General features: G+C 39.4%; 1 protein-coding gene across 2 annotated transcripts in view; it reads left to right on the forward strand.

Moving 5' to 3' along the window:
* LOC126215128 (zinc finger protein ZFP2-like) overlaps window positions 1-10891 on the forward strand; it is an 81007-nt gene extending 70116 nt beyond the window's left edge. The window contains exon 11 of one of the 2 annotated variants that reach the window (XM_049941790.1): window positions 10539-10891. In XM_049941790.1, coding sequence (XP_049797747.1) covers window positions 10539-10719 — 181 coding nt within the window. In that variant the 3' untranslated portion in view covers window positions 10720-10891. The remainder of the gene's footprint in view (window positions 1-10538) is intronic. The other variant, XM_049941789.1, reaches the window with a different exon arrangement.
* The last annotated feature ends 10415 nt before the right edge of the window (window positions 10892-21306 follow it).

A 21306-nucleotide genomic window follows, 5' to 3' on the forward strand; every position in this document is an offset into this window, starting at 1 on the left:
TTCCAAAGGGAACACATGGAAATAAATTTTATTTTACTGCTATTCGTAGTGTCAAATGTATCTCAACTGCACTTAGTTTGGTAGCTGGTTCATAAAACTATTGTTAAAATGAAATTATTGAGTCCTAATTAAGCATACTCTACTTTTCCATTTAAAAACGGTACTAAACTACGTCATATAAAATATAAATAATGTAAGGGATAGTATGCAGTTTTCAATTTATATAACTTGTAATTTACTGTAGTATATTTGTAGAGCAACAGAGGTGTGTGTGTGTGTGTGTGTGTGTGTGTGTGTGTGTGTGTGTGTGTAACAAGTAAAACAAAAACAATCACTTCTATTGACAGTAATTCAGTTCAGTAGAGATGAATTGAGATAAAACTGGCAGAGCACTGCTGAGTGTATAGGACCAGCTTGTTGTGTGCACATCTGCTCAGGGGATAAAGTGGCACCAAAGAACAGGTGTCATGATTTAAAGTGCTTAATCGCCAAACAAAATGTCGATAGGCACAAGTTCGAACATGACAAGTACTAAGCACAGCCAATGAAGTGGAATGTTGCACTTGTTGTATTACGACATGAACAGTTCACTGTTTTATTGGGAAATCAAGCATTTTAACTCTTTGTGACACTGGCACATATGTGCCACTTTGTCACCTGAGGATGTTCATATAGAACAAAACCATTGACTTAGTAAATGCACATAAAATTAAAGACCAAGCAATTTTCTTAACATTCAAATTAATCAGTTGTTGAAACACAGCATGATCAGTTGTTTGAATGGGGTAAAGCATGTATTCATCAGTCACTTCTGTGTCACAAATGATGAGGATGCAGAATAAAAAAGGAGCTTGGCTAATAGATTTTATAAAGCGATAACAGTCACTGACATGCAGAAGAATCTTGCATTTATTACTATGGGCTGAGACAAAAGTAAAGAAGAAATTGTTTTCGATTTTAAGGATTTTAATGTTCATAAAATTCATGTGTGTCCAGATGCTGCAGCTTGTGAACAGATTACAGGACTTGTTGCTTTTTGCCTTTGACAACAAACAGTTGCTTGTGGAACAGATCTTTATTTTTCATAGTTAAGAAGACCAGATGAATTGACTACAAAAAAAAAAAAAAATTCACACTTTGTAAATTAAATCCTGCAACATTCTCTGGAGGGAGATGTAGACTTTCAGATGAAGAGCTGCAAAAAGGCTTAGATTATATTGGAAAAGAACGCCTTGTTTCAACAATAACCTGTCATTATTGTTTGGGAGAACTGGGCTACGTTATTTCAAAGAAAACAGCAATGTACAATCTTAGACTCTAATAAGATTGTTAGTAGATAACCATAACATCTTTCTTGTTGAAGATGAGTAAAAAAATTCTCTTTGCAAGGTTCTCAAACAATGTGTTGCCAAATAATAACAGCTACATGATTGCTAAGTTAATAATGTTGATGTATTTGTGAAACAAAGGCATAAATGAGTAAATTATTCATAGACTTGTTTGGGCATGTGTTATAGTGTGTGCTAAAATATCTTCAGTGTCAACATGGTAAAGACCAAATGTGAATTTAAATTTAAGTGTATGATTCAAATAATGTAATTAATTGGTTGTCACTCAATCAAAAATTATGATTTGACAGTCTTATTTGGTTTCTGACATATTACTTCTCAGTAACAAGTTCAAAGCCCCACAGACAATGCAGTAGGTGTTGCACTGACCTGTTAAGTGAAATTTATTTTAATATGTTCCTACTGGAACACCACTGTTGTGTACATAGTTCCACGTAGTCAGCGCGTACACAACTTTCCCACTAGAGCGCGCCCCGCTAAGCACAACAGCACAGGCCCAGCGCTCGTCCGTCTCCGCAATACGAGATGGCGCTACCATAGAGACGGACCAAATTCTGCTTCCGCCGATCCGCGTATTAATAGGTAACGCAGCCAATGAGATTGCTGCTAACGTAGAACCTTTTGTCCTCGCGGATCACACTCGCGCCGTGATACCTGAACACGCGAGGTATTATAACGAGTGTACAGACCTCCGATTAGTCAGTCTGCATTTGTCTGCAACAGTCTGTATGAGTTCTACATTTGTCTGTACCAGCCTATAGTCAAGTTTCAGTCTGCGCCCAATAAGATTACCATATTCCTGTACATAGCCATGAAGATAAATGTATAGACACTTTTGTCAAGTATCAGAGATATATGTGAGAATAAGATTAACGTACCAGTACCAAAGGAACTTCAGATTGTCAATTGTAAATAGCATCCAGAACCAAGTTAAGTAATTTTTATGCTTGTTATTATTTTAATAAATGTGTGTGACAATTAATCAAGTTCTGCTTAAAGTTGGTCACCGTCAATCTGCTACTCTAAGCGTGCAAGTGGCATTTCTATCGTCTGACCTAATGGCAGAAGATAAACACGCCACAATAAGACCACGAGACATATTGCTGACACTCGCCTACTTCGTTAGAGCGACAAGTCAAATAATCTGATGGTGTGTGTACTGAAGGTCTTACAGTACGCACACCACAACCATCATTAAATTTGGCACATACATTAACAAATAATTTGTGACCAATGTAAATATGTTTTTCAAAACAAAAAAGTTCTGATTTAAAAATTTTCAAAAATCACATAATTGATCTTTCAAAAATGAAGGTTTGAAAAATTTTTTAATTTGGAATTTTTCATGCAAACAACTACTAGTTCAAATGTAGAAAAAATAATGAAAATCTGAGTTGTCAAGAATCAGACTGCTGGCTGATTTCACATGGGCTTACCACTACAACATATTAAGCATGGTAATGCGTTAAGATTTTGGTGTTTCCACGGTTTCGTCCAACCCCTGTATGTGCCACTGTGAGCAGTGGTGCTGCCTGCTGAAAGCAGTTGCCTTCAGTCAGAAAGTGGTTGAGATGGACCTCCATTCGCTAACAGCAGCAATTCCTGTTGGCTTTGAAACCAATTATCACTGACAATGTGTTACCTTCATCTCTGGTCCCTGTCGGTTAGAATCTTTTCCGACCTCTGTTCTCGTACTGTGTTGCAGGGCCCTGAGTGATACTCCATTCCTTGTGCACACGTTGGGCAATCCGTGTTGATATACCAACAAATCGGGCAGCTTTCTTCATGGTGTGGTCAGTCCAAGCATGATAGTTCCTTTCTGCCATTTTGTCACACCTCCACATTGACCCTTCTTACTGCAGTGACTCCATATAATTGAGATGTGCGCGCGCCCGCCCTCCCCCCCCCCCCCCCCACACACACACACTTACACTTACACACCACTTCACTCCCTTGACTTACATCATCAGTGGAGGGATGAGGGACACACAGCTGCCTGACACAAATTCTACATGGTCAACACTGCTCCAAACTAACTAGTATCCATTTTCATGAGGCCCGAGGTTAGGTCAGAATGGCACACCGAATTACGTACCTTGCAGGTAGTGCAGCCTAAGGTGGGTATTAAATCCAGCTGCTTTGCTCTCCTTCATGCGGACAGTGGCAATGGTGAACTGTTATTAAATGATGCACACAACACTGCAGAATTTAGTTCTCATTTTTCTTTACATTTATTAACACACAGTTCAGCCTTTCAGCCTTGTAAACCACAGGATATCACTATCTCTGCACAAGTCAGTAAGCTACAAAAACTCTGAGAATGTTCAAAATTTTCACAAGTGGCAATAATTGACAATACAACTGTACAAATTATTAGATTTGCTGTGAACGTGATACAGTAACTGCACACTCTGAATGTCCAGAAATGGCTCACGTAGATTTATACAGTCTGACTCTCAGGTGCTGACTATCTGAAGCCGTGACCACACAAATATTTATAGATTTATTTATAGATGTGTGTTGAAGGAACTACAATTTGGTAGAATACTAATCTATTTCTTTTCAGATATCTACATAAAAGATGTAAAATTTTAAAGAGATAAAGATACAACAGGTAGTGAAGCAAGCTTATTTAACCAAGAACTGTACTACTAGCAAATAGAAAAATTATCAGTACTTTATATGGGAGAGCAGTTTTAATGTGTGCAAGGATTCTCTGAGTTCACCAAAAACTTTTGAGGAAGTGAAATTTTCTAATTGCAATAATAATTGACAAACTAACAAGTTATTTAAGCAAAAGTAGATATTTTTGGAAATGGAAAAGTCAAGGCTATAAAACTATTGTACTAAATTTGTGAAAGAACTACTTTTTGAAGATTGGAACATTGCGGAACACAAAAATAACAATAGAAATTGACATATGGAATAATACATAAAATGGAAGAAAAGGAAGCAATCACCTATAGTTGAAAGATGTATCTAACCTGTTTCCACTGTCTCATCTTTTCCTCCTCTCTCTCTCTCTCTCTCTCTCTCTCTCTCTCTCTCTCTCTCTCTCCCTCTCCCATGCCCACATCACTCCTTCACAATGCAAATTGCTTACCTCCTTCTCCCCCCCCCCCCCCACCCAATGGCGGCATTTTTTCCTCCACCATTCTCCCTCTCCATTTCCCCCTCCCATTTCTCATTCCCTCCCTTTCACCCTCCCCTTTTCCCTATCTGTTCCTTTCTCTCTTCCCACCCTGTCTCCATCCTCACAACCACCATTCCTACCCCCCCTCCCCCCCTCTACTCCTCTTCATACGCTGCACACTGTGAACATCTTTCATCTTGTTCTGGAGCTACTGAATCATTTGTGGAAGGACCTGCTTCACATTATCCCAGTACCTCCTCCTTGCCTCATGCTACTACCCCTTGCCCTTGCCCAGGCAACTGCTCTCACTAATCAACAGTTAGCTTCACTGTGGCTAAAGTTGTGCGCATTTTGGGTGTTTTTGTGATAGAGTATGAATGTGTGCACTTTCATTGGACAAAGAGTAAAAGATTGAAAGCTAGCATAAATTTTACATAACTTTTGAAATATTAAGTTTTCATGAAAAGCAAGAAGATTGTTTGAAAGAGGAAAAGAAGAGCCTTCAAATAAGCTATTTCAATCTTAAAACAAACAGTTTACAGCATAATTGAATTTTGACGTTTACATGACTTGCAGGTATACTATAAGGGGCTGTCAAATGAAAACGAGAATGTGGAAAAAATAAGTAAATTGTTTATTATTTCAAAAGTAATTCCTATAACTGTTAATAAATTTATCTCGCTGTAAGATAAAGCGGTCACTGCCTTCACGGAAAAATGTTCGCGGTTGCCTATGGAACCTCGATAGTACCCAACCGTGCCCATCTTCATCTGAAGCAAATCGACAGCCACGAAATTCTTTCTTCATAACTACATAAATGTTGAAATCACATGGGAAGAGATTGGGACTATATAGAGGATGTGTAAGGGCTTCCCAGTGAAATTTTTGCAGCATAGTCAAACAACCTGCCAACAAAATGCCCAGCCAGATGTCACCAAGGTTGTTTCAGATATGTTGCAGAAGTTTCTCCCCATGCAGTTCCCATATTCTTGGAGTCCTGACGAAAGCTGTCAGTGGCCGTGGATTCACTTTGGATGAAGAGGGGTATCTCTGTGCACAGTTGTAATTCCATAGGTAATTGCAAACATTTTTCCGTGAAGGTGGTTACCATCTTGTATCATTGTAATGTAAATGTACTAACAGTTATGGCTGTTACTTTTGAAGTAATAAATGGTTTACTTACTTTTCTCCATCTATCTGATTTTCATTTGACTGCCCCTTATAAATCATAGATATTCTGTAAATAAAATGTTTCTATAAGAACAAACTGTACTATTGTCATCAGCAATGGGCTGCCACAAGTTTCCCCAAGTGCAGTTCCCTGATATTTCCCCAATTTCCAGACAAGTTTTACCATTTTTCTGACAAATTTTGAGAGCAAAAGGATAAGTTAAGATAGAAGTTGACAATCTGTCTTTGCAGCTGTGGTGCAAGAAACAATAGTGAAAATGAAGAAATATCTAAAAGAACCTTGCAAGCAGATGGCGTTTTCTGATGTGAGCCAAAATCTTAAGTACTAACATCAACATCTTTTGTAATGAACTGTTTTTAGATGGCAAAAGCAAGCCAATGGTGTATGTGTTTTATTAAGACCACTGATATTTTGTTTCAATAAAACAAAACACATTTGGTGACAAAAATACGCATTTATGTGGAGTCACAAGATGGATTTAAAATACCTTCACTGTTTTCAGAAATAAAGAAGTGTATAAGGGGGAAAAATTATGTAAAGCAACACTGTAGGTGACCAGCAATAAAATTTTGGTTCTACTATGTTCGTTATTGTCAGTTATTACCCACTGTGTTATATCTATCATGAGGGGCGTTTGAAAAGTCCATGCAAAAATAAAAACTACTTACGTGTTTGGGGTAAACCTTTTTTATTTTTCGACATAGTCTCCTTTTAAACTTACACACTTCATCCAACACTGTTCTAATTTTTTGATCCCTTCTGAATAATAGGAATTGTCCAAGTCTGCAAAATAGCTATTAGTTGCTGCAATCACCTCCTCATTTGAATAATATCTTTGTCCAGCCAGTCATTTCTTCAAATTGGGGAACAGATAGTAGTCCGAAGGAGCCAGGTCTGTAGAATAGGGGGGATGTGAAATGAGTTGGAATCCTATTTCCATACATTTTGCGACCACTACTGCTGAGGTGTGTGCTGGTGCATTGTCGTGATGGAAAAGGACTTTTTTGTGGTCCAATCGCCGGCGTTTTTCTTGTACCTTGGTTTTCAAATGGTCCAATAACAATGAATAATATGCACCTGTAATAGTTTTACCCTTTTCCAGGTAGTCAATGAGGATTATCCCTTGTGAATCCCAAAAGACAGTCGCCATAACCTTTCCTGTCAAAGGAATGGTCTTCCCCTTTTTTGGTGCAGCTTCTCCCTTGGTAAGCCATTGTTTAGATTGTTGTTTTATCTCAGGAGTATAGTAATGTATCCATGTTTCATCCACAGTGACGAAACAATGCTTAAAGTCCTGCGGATTCTTCCTGAACAGCTGCAACAATCCTTGCAACACTTCACACGATTCCATATTTGGTCAAGCGTGAGCAGTCACAGAACCCATCTTGCGGTTAGCTTTCTCATGTCCAAATGTTTATGCAAAATATTATGTACCCATTCATTCGAGATGCCCGCAGTACTAGCAATCTCACGCACCTTAACTCTTCTGTCATCCATCACCATATCACGGATTTTATCAATGATTTCTGGAGTCGTAACCCCACAGGGTGTCCAGAATGTTCAGCATCACTTGTGTCCATATGGCCACTCAGAAAATTTTGAAACCACTGTTCTAATTGAAGGTGCAGAGTTACCGTAATATTTATCAAGCTTCTCTTTAGTCTCCTGAGGTGTTTTGCCTTTCATAAAGTAATGTTTAATCACCACTCGAAATTATTTTTCATCCATTTTTTGAGAATCACTCGACTTCCTTGATTCACACGAATGCCAAATACAAAGAAATAGACCAATATGGCTGAAACTTGGTGTGCGTTCTTTCAAAGATGCTACTAACTAAACATGACCTCGATACACGCTGGTGATGCCATCTCTCGGACTTTGCACGGACTTTCCAAACGCCCCTCGTATTTTACAGGTATCGTGCGATTTTTCTTTCAAGAAATATATGAACACATAGTGTACAAACTGCAAGTGACTGACACAATTTTCTTCTTCTTATCATCCATATTTTCTAACGTATAAACTACTTTTGAAGTGTCAAAATCTACTAGAACAAAAAAGTCTATAAAACACCACACTGTATAACATACTTGTGGTGAGACAGTCGCAAATCCTGAAATCCAGCACCTACGGCCTCTGGCCTGCTGAGGAGGACCGCAGTCCTGGGTCCGTGGATAAATCGGGAAAATCCACCGCATTACGCCACATACAGATAGACCCAGGCAGTAGATTGGTGAGACCAGATCTGACAGGCAGGGCCTGCACATTAGTGGGAACCTAACGGCTTCAGATCGGCGAGCCAGATCCGTTACAGATACGCGCAGAAACAGCCTGCGGTTTTCACCCGTTGTGGAAATCCACTCGTGTGGATGAGACCGTGGTGATCAATCCGTGCAACATATAACTAGTTCAAATACTCTGAGGATCAATAATAATGTGGATAGGTAGCAACTCACCGAAAAGATGATTGCTGAGCTCCAGACCGGCTCATAGAAAAGACAATCTCACACAATGAAGTGGAATGTTGCAATTTTTGTATTCCGACATGAGTGGTTCACTGTTTTATTAGGAAATTAAGCATTTTAACTCTTTGTATCACTGAAAGATGTGTGCCACTTTGTCACACGACAAGGCATTCTTTTACAATATAATCTAAGCCTTTTTTGCAGCTCTTCATCTGAAAGTCTATACGTCCTTCCAGTGACTGTTGCGGGATTTAATTTACACAGTATGAATTTTTTTATTGTAGTCAATTTATCTAGTCTTCTTAAGTATGAAAAATAAAGAGCTAAATTTTCAGGTTTAGCTTTTGTCAGAAAACGGGAGCGTGCACGCATTCACACAATCGCTCAGACACAACTCATTCACACACGAGTGCCATCTTCGGTCACTGCGTCTGCAATCTCTGATAATCAGATCCAAACAAACCACACCTCACACCTCCCCACCTCTTGTTGGCAGCTGCTAGGCTAACAGCACATAGTGGTAGAAGCACTGACTGCAACCATTTCATCTACTGAGACAAAAACGAGATTTTTCCAGCCCTTTTGTTTTCCAAATGTCCTTGATATTTCCCTGATTTTCCTGATGTGTTTGAAATTCCCTGATTTCCAGAACCTGTGCCAATCCTAACAATGAATAATGAAATTCTGCTTGAACAAGAAGGTTGTTGTTGTTGTGGTCTTAAGTCCTGAGACTGGTTTGATGCAGCTCTCCATGCTACTCTATCCTGTGCAAGCTTCTTCATCTCCCAGTGCCTACTGCAGCCTACATCCTTCTGAATCTGCTAACTCTATTCATCTCTTGGTATCCCTCTACGATTTTTACCCTCCACGCTGCCCTCCAGTACTAAATTGATGATCCCTTGATGTCTCAGAACATGTCCTACCAACCGATCCCTTCTTCTAGTCAAGTTGTGCCACAAACTCCTCTTCTCCCCAAATTCTATTCAATACCTCCTCATTAGTTATGTGATCTACCCATCTAATCTTCAGCATTCTTCTGTAGTACCACATTTCGAAAGCTTCTATTCTCTTCTTGTCTAAACTATTTATCGTCCACGTTTCACTTCCATACATGGCTACACTCCATACAAATACTTTCAGAAATGACTTCCTGACACTTAAACCTATACTCAATGTTAACAAATTTCTCTTCTTCAGAAACGCTTTCCTTGCCATTGCCAGTCTACATTTTATATCCTCTCTGCTTCGACCATCATCAGTTATTTTGCTCCCCAAATAGCAAAACTCTTTTACTGCTTTAAGTGTCTCATTTCCTAATCTAATTCCCTCAGCATCACCCGACTTAATTCGACTACATTCCATTATCCTCGTTTTGCTTTTGTTGATGTTCATCTTATATCCTCCTTTCAAGACACTGTCCATTCCGTTCAACTGCTCTTCCAAGTCCTTTGCTGTCTCTGACAGAATTACAATGTCATCAGCGAACCTCAAAGTTTTTATTTCTCCTCCATGGATTTTAATACCTACTCAGAACTTTTCTTTTGTTGCCTTTACTGCTTGCTCAATATACAGATTGAATAGCATCAGGGAGAGGCTACAACCCTGTCTCACTCCCTTCCCAAGCACTGCTTCCCTTTCATGTCTTCCCTTTCATGTCCCTTGACTCTTATAACTGCCATCTGATTTCTGTACAAATTGTAAACAGCCTTTCGCTCCCTGTATTTTACCTCTGCCACCTTCAGAATTTGAAAGAGAGTATTCCAGTCAACATTGTCAAAAGCTTTCTCTAAGTCTACAAATGCTAGGTACGTAGGTTTGCCTTTCCTTAATCTTTCTTCTAAGATAAGTCGTAGGGTCAGTATTGCCTCACGTGTTCCAACATTTCTACAGAATCCAAACTGATCTTCCCCGAGGTCGGCTTCTACCAGTTTTTCCATTCGTCTATAAAGAATTCGCGTTAGTATTTTGCAGATGTGACTTATTACACTGATAGTTCGGTAATTTTCACATCTGTCAACACCTGCTTTCTTTGGGATTGGAATTATTATATTTTTCTTGAAGTCTGAGGGAATTTCACCTGTCTCATACATCTTGCTCACCAGATGGTAGAGTTTTGTCAGGACTGGCTCTCCCAAGGCTGTCGGTAGTTCTAATGGAATGTTGTCTACTCCCGGGGCCTTGTTTCGACTTAAGTATTTCAGTGCTCTGTCAAACTCTTCACGCAGTATCATATCTGCCATTTCATCTTCATCTACCTCTTCCATTGTACAAAATAACTATTGTATATGCACTGTTAATGAAAAGAGGGGAAACAGGGAAGAGAAAATATTGCCATCAGGAGTGCTTTAAGAACAAGCCCACGTTGCACTGTTACAAGTGGCTGCAATCTCTGTGTGCAGGGTCCACCCGCAGGTGCTGAGCCTGGAAGCCCTGGTCGCATCCCTGGGGGACGAGGAAGTGGCCACAGTGGACGGTGGCGTGGATCCGGCAGCCTCCGGCGTGGGCGTGACGCTGGTGGCGGGCCACGCGGAGGTGGCCGCCGTGCTGACGCCGTTTGTCGTCACGGGTCTTCCCGGGTAGCGTCGACCCTGACTGATCACTCTGACCGCCTCACACTGAGTCAGCTCACTCCACAGTGACACTGGAAACTAATAAATGAGCTTTTCAAATCATAAGTGTTATGAGTTGTTCAGTGATGGCCTATGATTCTTCCACAACCTTGTCTCTCCAATTGCCCTATGCTATGATCCAAATTTCCATTACATACACACACACACACACACACACACACACACACACACAAACAAACAAACAAACAAACAAACAACAACAAAAAAAAGTTTCTCGCCATGGAGCAGATTTTCAGTGGCAGGACAGTCACATTATTTCAGACAAAACTCCACAATTCCTCAATCACAGGTCTATATCACTGTTGATTTGCAGCAGGATTTTTGAACACATACTGTGTGCAAACTTATGAATTACTTCCAAAAAAATGATCTGTTGACAATTAGTCAGTGTGCATACAGAAAATATTGTTCTTCTGAAACACAACTAGCTCTTTATTCTTGTGAAGTAGTGAGTGCTATCGACAGAGGATCTCAAATTCATTCCGTATTTTTAGATTTCCGAAAGGCTTTTGACACTGTTCCTCACAAGCAACTTCTAATCAAATTGCATGCCTATGGGGTACTGCCTCAGTTGTGCAACTGGATTCGTGATTTCCTATGAGAAACATCACAGTGGATGTTGAGTAAAGTGGAAGAGACGTGTGGTGTTCCCCAGGGAAGTCTTAGAGGCTCACATGTGGTATTTCCCACGGAAGTTTTACAGGCTCTCAGCTCTTCCTAATTTATATAAATGATTTTAGAGACAATTTGAGCATCCCTCTTAAATTGTTTGCAGATGTGCTGTCTTTTCCCGTCTCATAAAGCCATCGGAAGATCGAAACCAAGTGCAAAACAATTTAGACAAGGACTGACATGGTACAAAAAGTGGAAATTGACTCTAAATAATTAAAACTGTGAAATCATCCACACAAGTACTAAACATAATCTGCCAAATTTTAATTACAACACAAATCATACGAATCAAGGACCGTCATTTCAAGTACATACTTAGATGATACAGTTACGAAAAACTTAAACTGGTATGATCACTTAGATACTGTTGTAGAGAAAGTGAACCAGAGACTGTGTATATTGGCAGAGTACTCAGAATGTGTTTTTCATTGTGGCTGGATCTTTTCACAAACTTTCGAACACAGGCTTTCATGTAAGGTGTGTAAACTAATGCATACATCCAGTTACTTTGATATAATGTTATAAACAACACATAGTGCATCAGGTCATTAATAAATATCTCAATGAACTATGAACAAATGATGTATAATATTTTATAACAATTATTGATTCACAATTGTAAATATTATGTACCTAAAGTTTTGCAAAATCTTAATTTGTGACAATTTTACAGTTAAAAAATAAAAAGAAAACCTTCTGAAGATAGCCCAAAATGTGCTGAAACATGTCTGGGTGAAACAAAACAGAAAAAAGAAAGAAGGTGTCTTGCATTAGGTGGAATTCCTCTTCCCACAGGGTTTCCCCTCCGAATATGAAAATATTTTGTTGGCTGATACCTAAAGAGGGAGAAATAATGATTGTAATAAAATCAAGAGAAATCAGAGCTCACATGCAAAATTATTAATTTTTATTTTTTTATTTATTTTATATATATATATATATATATATATATATATATATATATATATATATATATATATATATATATATATATAGAGCGGAGTGGTAAAGAAATAGCTCGAATGAATGTGGTTCAGTGAATTCTCTGCCAGCCACATAATTCTGAATTGCAGACTAGTCATGTAGATGTAGATGAATGAGGCAAATTCAAACTATCAGCTCACGTGGTCCTGGGATAGTGTTGCTTTGTTGGATCCCACACACAAGTTTGGGCACAAATGGAAAAAAAGGGAGTGGATAACAGTATAAAATGAATAGATTGCTACTCACCTAAAAAAGAATGATATGAGCAGCGTACAGGCACATTGAAGCTGTTATGTGTTATAAGCTACTCGAAAAGTCTTCCTGTAGATGTATAAAAACATACATACGAAAAAATTCCCAAATTTAACTGAGCCTAATTCTGTACCCTCCCTGCTCGGTAGTCAGTTTCTCCGCACACCAGTAAGAACTTGTGGACAGCCATCCTTCTTGGAAGATGTGCATAAATGGCTTTCATCAACACGGAGATACATAATGCCTTATAACCAGGGCTGTTTACTGTGGAGTTGCACGTCACTTCCACGGGGACCGGGGGTGCCAACATAGCCAAGAGGCGACGTGCCCATGCAGCAGAGGGGGCACTGTTGGCAGGTCAGGTGCCCTCGCAGTACCACGTGGATATCCATCTGTGCACGACTATTTAGGCCACTGCTGTACCATGCTAAGTGAGTTACGCCTTATGCCTCGAGTCAGCAGTACTAGCAGTTCAGTCCCAGCACTACAAGTTGGCTGTGCCAGCAGTTTCGTCTCAACGCTCTGTGCCGCTAGACCCAGCCCAGTATCATCTCGGATATTCACGCTGCCACCTTCTGTGGCTCTCAAGTATGTCGTGTAGGTGCATCACGGACAGTGTCAGAGGAGAGACATGTTTGTTGAATGTACTTGCATGGATATTCGTCTGAGGACATTATAAATGAGTTTTGCTTAGTTAACAGTAGTTGCTACTCACGATATAGCGGAGATGCTGAGTCGCAGATAGGCACAACAAAAAGACTGTCACAAAATAAGCTTCACACACACACACACACACACACACACACACACACACACACACACACGCGTGACCACAGTCTCTGGCAGCTGAAACTGCAGAGGTCTTGCTGGCCAAAAACCTATTTTGTGACATCTTTTTGTTGTGCCTATCAGCTAATCAGCATCTCCACTATATGGTGAGTAGCAACAATCCTTTTCATAATATTGTTACATTCCATTATTGATTTGGTTTAGTTTATTTATTTTAATCGTAAGGCTAGGGCCCCCCGTCGGGGGCCGTTCGCCAGGTGCCGATCTTTCAATTTGACGCCACTTCGGCAACCTGCAGTCGATGAGGATGATAGGATGAGGACAGCACAACACCCAGTCCCTGGGCGGAGAAAATTCCCCAACCCAGCCAAAAATCAAACCTGGGCTCAGAGGATTGACAGTCAGTCACAATGACCATTCAGCTACCGGGGGCAGACTTTGTTTAGTTAATAAACAGTTATTGTTTCAAAGTGTCTTTGATCGCTCCTCAGTATGAGCACACTTAATTCTCAATCGGAACACACAGCGTCACTGTCTGTCTGCCGTCTTCTGTCAAGTGATTGCCTCGTCCATTTCCTCATTGCCCCCTCTAACAGCACTGTAGGTAACTGGAGGGCACGCGCTAGTCATAATGTTTATTTACTCACCTGTTAACTGGGTCCTCAGACCAGCTAAACCCCGGTGAAATGATTGCCGTTGTGCTCCGACTGCCTGCTGCCTTCTACAGCAGTGTCAGGCGAAGCACGCTACCCAGAAACTCTGAGTCACTGTTAGCCATTACTATTACAGTGTTTTCACAAGAGTATGAATATACTAATCTGATCAGAGTTCTGTTACCGAAATGGAAATGAATTGTATCCTACATTAAATTAGTCGCAAAAGTAAGTGGACCGTATGAGGTAAGTAAAGTAGAGGTGACTATTTGTAATAGCTAAATGTGCATCACAAATACGTGGAAGCGGTCTCACCATTATACTGCTATAGCATGCCTTCAAATAAGGTGAGCATTAGGCCCTGCACGGCTTGGACATTTTCTTAAACAAATCATACTGAGCAGCTGATGTCACCTCTTAAGTCACTGTGGAGATTGTAAAAGATATATTTCAGAATGTGGTTTGCAATGTGAATTTTGTCAAGTGTAAGAGAAATGAAGGAACAATATGACTTTGCTCTCTTCCGTTGTATGAATTCATACAACATATGAGGCTAAGTCAATAATTATCAGCAATTTAGTTATATTTTTGTTTATTTTGGTAGTACTGTCGTTTTACGTTGATGACGCATACTGTGTTTGTTTGTTGTTATATCTTTGCCATTTTCGAGCAGCTAGGTTAGTTTCATTATTGCTGCCGTGCTGTTAATCATGGCTGCTCCACTGTCTATTTGCACTAAAGAAGAGTAATGTTCAGTGATCCATTTTTTGTGGTCTGAAGGCGTATCGGGATAAAATTCATCAAAGACTTTCGGTACAGTACGAGAACAGTGTTTTGCCACAACAGAGTGTATACGAATGGATTGAAAAATTCCGAAACGGTTGCACGACCATTTACCACCACAAATGAAGAAACCATTGACCGTTCACGTGAAATGATTTTCTTAGACAGACAATTAACTATTGACGAAGTGGCACGTCATCACAACAGTTCTGCCTACGAAATCATCCACAACAGACTTGGGTTTTATAAAGTTAGTGCAGGATTGGTCCCAAGACAACTCACACAGCTGCATAAACAAACGCACTTGGACATCTGCAAAAAACATTTGGACCACTATGGTAACGAAGGGGACAACTTCTTAGACAGGATCATTACTGGTGATGAAACATGGATTCATCATTATGAGCCGTAGAGTAAACGGCAGAGTATGGAATGGAAACACCCAAATTCACTGTGCAAAAAAAGGTTCAAGACCCAACCGTCCACAGGAAAGCTGATGCTTATGGTTTTTTGGGATGCACAGCATACTGTAACGTTGTGGAGGAAGGGGCACAACAATAAACAGTGTATATTACAGTGAGATACCTGTAATTTGAAGCAAATGCCGAGGATTGCTGTCAGAAGGTGTTGTGTTGTTGCATGACAATACCCGTCCGCATACTGCTGCCCACACTGCTGAAACGTCCCAGGAACTCAAATTTGAAGTATTGGATCATCCTCCATATAGTCCCGATCGTGCCCCTTCTGACCATCACTTGTTTGGTCCACTCAAACAGGCATTAAGGGGCCGTCAATTTGCCTCGGACGAAGCAGCGAAAGAAGCGATGCATTCCTGGCTCGCAGCTCAACAGAGAACCTTCTTTTATGAAGGTACCAGGAAGCTTGTACAATGATGGACCAAGTGTGTTGAAAAGCAAGGAGACTATGTCGAAAAATGATGTTCTTGTAAGTTTTCTATTTGATTACAATAAAATTTTATAACTGCTTTGCAGATAATAATTTTGTATTTTTTAGTAACTCATGAAACTATGGTAAAATTTTCCAGTTCCAAAGAGGTGTAATATAAATTATTGGGGGTTGAAATCAAGAACGTCTTGCAGAGACTGTGACGTTTGCCTGCTTTATTTCTTTGTTGACTGTCCTCGGTGTCAACGTACAGCGTTGCGCTACTGGCTGAAAAATTGGGGGTTGGTGGAAGTTCAACACTGAGTACTTTAAATGATGTAGCCAACAGTTGCGTTTCACTTCATTCTTTACTTTCACTGTTCACAACCCCCTCCCCCTCCCCCATAATACACAGTTACACGGCCAGTTAACTATCGGCAAATTATAATAAGCCTCATTAATAGTTTGCAGGCAAATGTCAGCATACTGCTACAATAGTTTACTGTTGAATATCTATGAGCAGTAAAAGCCCAACCATACAATTCACAGTGCTTGCAGAATAATATGGTACATATTGAACAGACACTGTCATTGTTTTAACACACAGCATATTTGTCTTACACTTATTTCACAGTTAAGTTGATGCATTGTTACTGACCCAACAGCACGGGTTTCTCGTTTGAAAATAGGCTGTGGACTGACTGTCTCGGATCAAAAATCAAGCCTTTATATATTATCACAATAATAGGCACTGAAACTATACATTGTTCGATGTATAAGTTACAGAAATTACAATTGAAACATACTTCATTCAATTAATTGAATACATTGAAAAATTCCATCTTTTTAACAGTTTCTTCTACTACAAGAGTTAAGCCGAATTATTTGTTTAAAATCATGAAATTGACAAATATATTTACACAAACAATAGTTTTGACAAAACTGCTAATTACTTTGGAATTAATTAAGAGCTGGCTTTGCTAACATGTTTTCGAATAGAGCCAAATAAATATTTAAAGAATGCCAGTGTTTCGTCTTCCAAATGTTTATAATTAGTACAGAATTTATACTTGTTTATAAGTCAACAATAGAATTTAACATACGAAACAATTACTGATTTCGCCCTATAACAAAAGATACTAACTAGGAATAGCCAAAATCAATTACATGTATAAAACTAAGCACAAAATTAGATCTGTTGCTATATTCTTTAAGACTGAAGGCCAACATTTCTTTTTTATGGAAATGCAGATTATACTCATGTATGTTAACAGTAATTAGTCAAAAATGAATTTTAAGGAGGCAGATGGCAAAACAAGAGGGGAAGGCAAAATATCCCAGCTTGCTTTGTCACAAGACCTGTCAAGGAACTGGGAATACTAACTACTACTTCCCAATATATCTGAGGAGCCTAATATCAAAGTTGAATACACGCCACTTTAATCGAAAACTAATTAAGAGGTTATTCTACAGGGTGTCCCACATAAAACAGATACATCACATGCCCAAGATTTAAATAACAGTGAACTAACTAAAAATGAATAGATAATACGAGTAGTAATGTTAAAACAGACATCTGGACACAGGTTTATAAGAGATGCTAAAAATGGTGGCCATGAGTATCTGGGTATCACTGACTTGTGTGATCAAACAATGGAAAATCCAGGATGGAATGTAACAATATTATGAGAAGGAAAGTTGCTACCATATAGCGGAGATGCTGAGTTGCAATAGGCACACCAAAAAGACTCTCACAATTCTACCTTTGGCCGTTAAAAGGCATTCGTCAGCAACAGACAGACATACACGAGCACGTGTCCCCCCCCCCCCCACACACACACAAGACTGTATGTGGGGGGGGGGGGGGGGCAGATGGGTGCGCATGCTAACATGTCCGTCTGTTGTTGACGAGGGCCGTAACGGCTGCGAGCTATAATTGTGACAGTCTTTTTGTTGTGCCTATCGCAACTCAGCATAATCCGCTATATGGTGAGTAGCAACTTTACTTCTCATAAAATTGTGACTTTGTATGATGACGTTACCAGCAACACACTGTAATTCTGCAGGCTTCATGTTGTAAATTTGTCTAGTAATGTTCTCTTTAAGATCATCTATTGTGCAAAGATTGTCAGCATACACTTTGATTTTTAGTGTTTCCAATAAATAAACATCACACAACATTAAGTCCTAGGGCCTTTGGGCGAGAGGCCCCTAGTGACAAGTCTGTCCTCGGAGAATACATTGGTGATGTGGGCCATACTTTGGTCAGATGTGTGAGTGGTTACTCCATCTTGTCGTAGTATTGCATACATTAATTGTGGATAGAAAGAGTCAAATATCTCTAGATATCTGGCAGTGTTTAAAGTGTAATTGAAAAATGTGAGGCCAGTAACGCACATCTGGGCAATGCACACCAAACACCAATCTTCTCTGAGTGGAGAGGTTCTTTGTGCACAATATGTGGGCTTTCCTAAGATCAGTATCAATTCTGGGAATGAAGCGAGGCCTCATCTGACATGAAATAGAGCAAGGTGTCCAAGTAACAGTTAGTAATTCACATCAACAGCCAGTTACAATAATGAACTGTCGCTCTTTTTCCTCCCCCCCCCCCTCCCCCTTTCCCTCAGATTTCAAATCTTGCACAACACTCACATGACAGACTTTTAATTTCATACCTTTTAGTATGCAGTAACCTCTTTACCGACTTGCGGGGACATCTCGTAATGTCAATATGTATTATGTCTATAGTTTCAGAGGACCTCAGTGTTGGTCGCCTCTACCCCTGGAAATTCTGAACGTATCCCATGGCTGACCAGTTCTTATACAGATCTCGAATAGTGCTGCTAGTGGGGAGTTTCCCACCAGGATACCTTGCTTGAAATATTTCTTTACATTCCTTGATGGAGCGTGTGTTTATGTAATACTCCACAATATCAATTTGTTGTTCTAATGTAAACTGCTGCAGTTCTGTAACAACTCAGCAATATTAGCTTCTCACAACGACTGATGCTCAAACACACATCTGCAGTCAACCTTCCGATAACATGCAATGTAGCCAACTTTCGAGACTGTGTTGCCACTTCACAAGCAATTCGACTAGAGATGATTAAGTGGCATGTGAGATGTGCCAGTTTTATGTGGAACATCCTGAAGTACAAGTTTCCATTGGCCTTTTAATTCTAAATGTAGTGTGTGTCAGAAACAGCCAGGAAGTATTCGTTTTTGCATCTGAAATATGAAAATTGTATTATAAGTGGACATTTCTTACACCAATTTGTTTCGATCATGGACATAGACATTTTCAGCCAGGAAGGAAGCTTCCGAGTAATAATTTTCAATATGGTGACGAATGTGTTGATGCTCTAGCTGCTGATTATTAAGTCAGTTTATTGTAAAATGCTGCAATTTTTTAAGTGGTGAAGGAGTTATTTGTGTTAATTATAGTCAAACTGTTATCAGTTCAAAATATCATCATCCATATTTAATTACAAATATATTAGTAAGAAAAATGGATCTCCTGTAAAATATGGTTTGATACTAGTCCTCTCATTTATTCTTTAGCAAAACTGGTTACAGTGATATACCAGTATGCCTTTTTCAAAGGGACAACTTGGATCATTGAATCAATACTAAATTAAGAATAATTTCCATAAATATTGAATGTCAGTCACTTAGGTCTAGAGAGATATGCATTAGTCAGAAACACACACAATCAATAACTTTCCAGCAACCATAAAAAGTTAATGCACTAATAAAGTTTATTCTAAGGGGAGGCCTAAAGTACTTGTTAGTGGCCAGCTCCTTGTACTATATTTCTGAATTTATCAACAAAACCAATACTTTGTTAACAGTATCATATAAAATAAATGTTATATTATCCTGTCTTCAGTGAAGTAATGTGATATGTGTGTGTGTTTTTATTTTTTTGTTTATTTTATTTGGCCTTCAGCAGTAAAACATTATTTAGCCATGGACAGATGTAATAACTATGATATCAGTCTATTTTCTACACAATATTTTAGTAAACAGAGACACTGTAGAAAAAACACTTCACTTGTAATCAATTCCAGAGGAAAAATGGTCATTACATTGTTTTATACAATGTTGGTCAAATTTTGTATCACTCCTTAAAATGAATCTTGCAAGACATTGAAGCATTGCATGATCTTCACTTATTAGCAGGCTAATAATATTTAATGGAAATGGAATCCCAAGATGTCCCAGCTCAGAGAGGAATTTTTCTCTACCTTAATCATACTTTTGACAAGCAAAGTTCAGATGATTAATGTCCCCCATATCTGAGTAGTTGCAGTCATAGGTGTTCGAAGACCTAAGATGAAGGTGAAATAAATGAGTAGGAAAGCTTTCGTGATTGAATCTCGTTCTTGTAACTGTAGAGATCGTGTTTCTGTGTACAGACAGTTGTGAAACCGAGGTAATCTTGGTTAATGGAGTTGTGTCTATTTATAACATTTGCCATTAGGTGCAGATGTGTGGCATTTCTCTTCTTACTGGGATCTGATTTCCATTTTTATGTAATGCAGAAGTTCTGAATAAGGTAACTGAATATTTGAGAAGGTTCCAGAGACTGCAGCTTCCTTGGCCTGCTGATCCACAGATTCATTGTATAAAATACCCTTATGAGTTTTAATCCACAAGAGAAAAATGTACTTGTTACATTGAAAGCATACTGTCATTTCGTGGGCTATGTCTGCGACAGGTTTACTACTGTACTTGCCCCAATTTCTGCTCTCTATGGCACTAAGAATGCTCTTTGAGTCTGATACAATTAAGATCCTTTTATAATTCTGGGTTACTGAGAACTTGATGGCCTTCACGATTGTTACCGCTTCTGCCGAATAAGAAGAGGCTGTTGGTGGAAGCTTGTATTGTTTGTAGTGACCCATTTGTGGACATAAGGTAGCACACCCAACCTCACCTTCTGCTGTGATTAGTGATCCATAATTGTAACTTTGGAGAGCATCATTCCGTGTCTCATCGAGGTATGCACTTGCTATCGCATTGTGGCTGCTGGCTGTAGCAATTGCCAGATTTCAACTAAAGCACTGGAGCAGGGGATGAGCACACTTGAAAATCACACTCCTACATCGGAAGTCTTCTTGATCTTATACGAGGGTGGTTTGATAATTTCTCAGAATCATCACAAGAGGTCAGTGCTAGCACAACGAGTTGTTCACGTGATATTCATTGGACTGTTGCCTGTAAACACATGCCACGTCAGTGCTCTTGGAAGACAGCTGTGGCGGTGACTTGGCTCTGTTGTTGTTCACCTGTAGTGATTTGTGAAGATGGAAAAAATTGAGATTCGAGCAATGATTAAATACTTCATAAAGGAAGGTATGAGAGCAAACAACATTCGTGCCGATTTCCAGAATACGCTGGGGGACTCTGCTCCTTCATATTCAACTGTTGCCAAGTTGACAGATGAATTTAAACTTGGTCTGGAGAGTTTAGATGATGATAGGTTAGAAAATTTAAAAAGGGAAATGGATAGGTTA

Source organism: Schistocerca nitens, chromosome 12, assembly GCF_023898315.1.
Source record: "Schistocerca nitens isolate TAMUIC-IGC-003100 chromosome 12, iqSchNite1.1, whole genome shotgun sequence".
In the NCBI taxonomy this organism is placed as follows: domain Eukaryota; kingdom Metazoa; phylum Arthropoda; class Insecta; order Orthoptera; family Acrididae; genus Schistocerca; species Schistocerca nitens.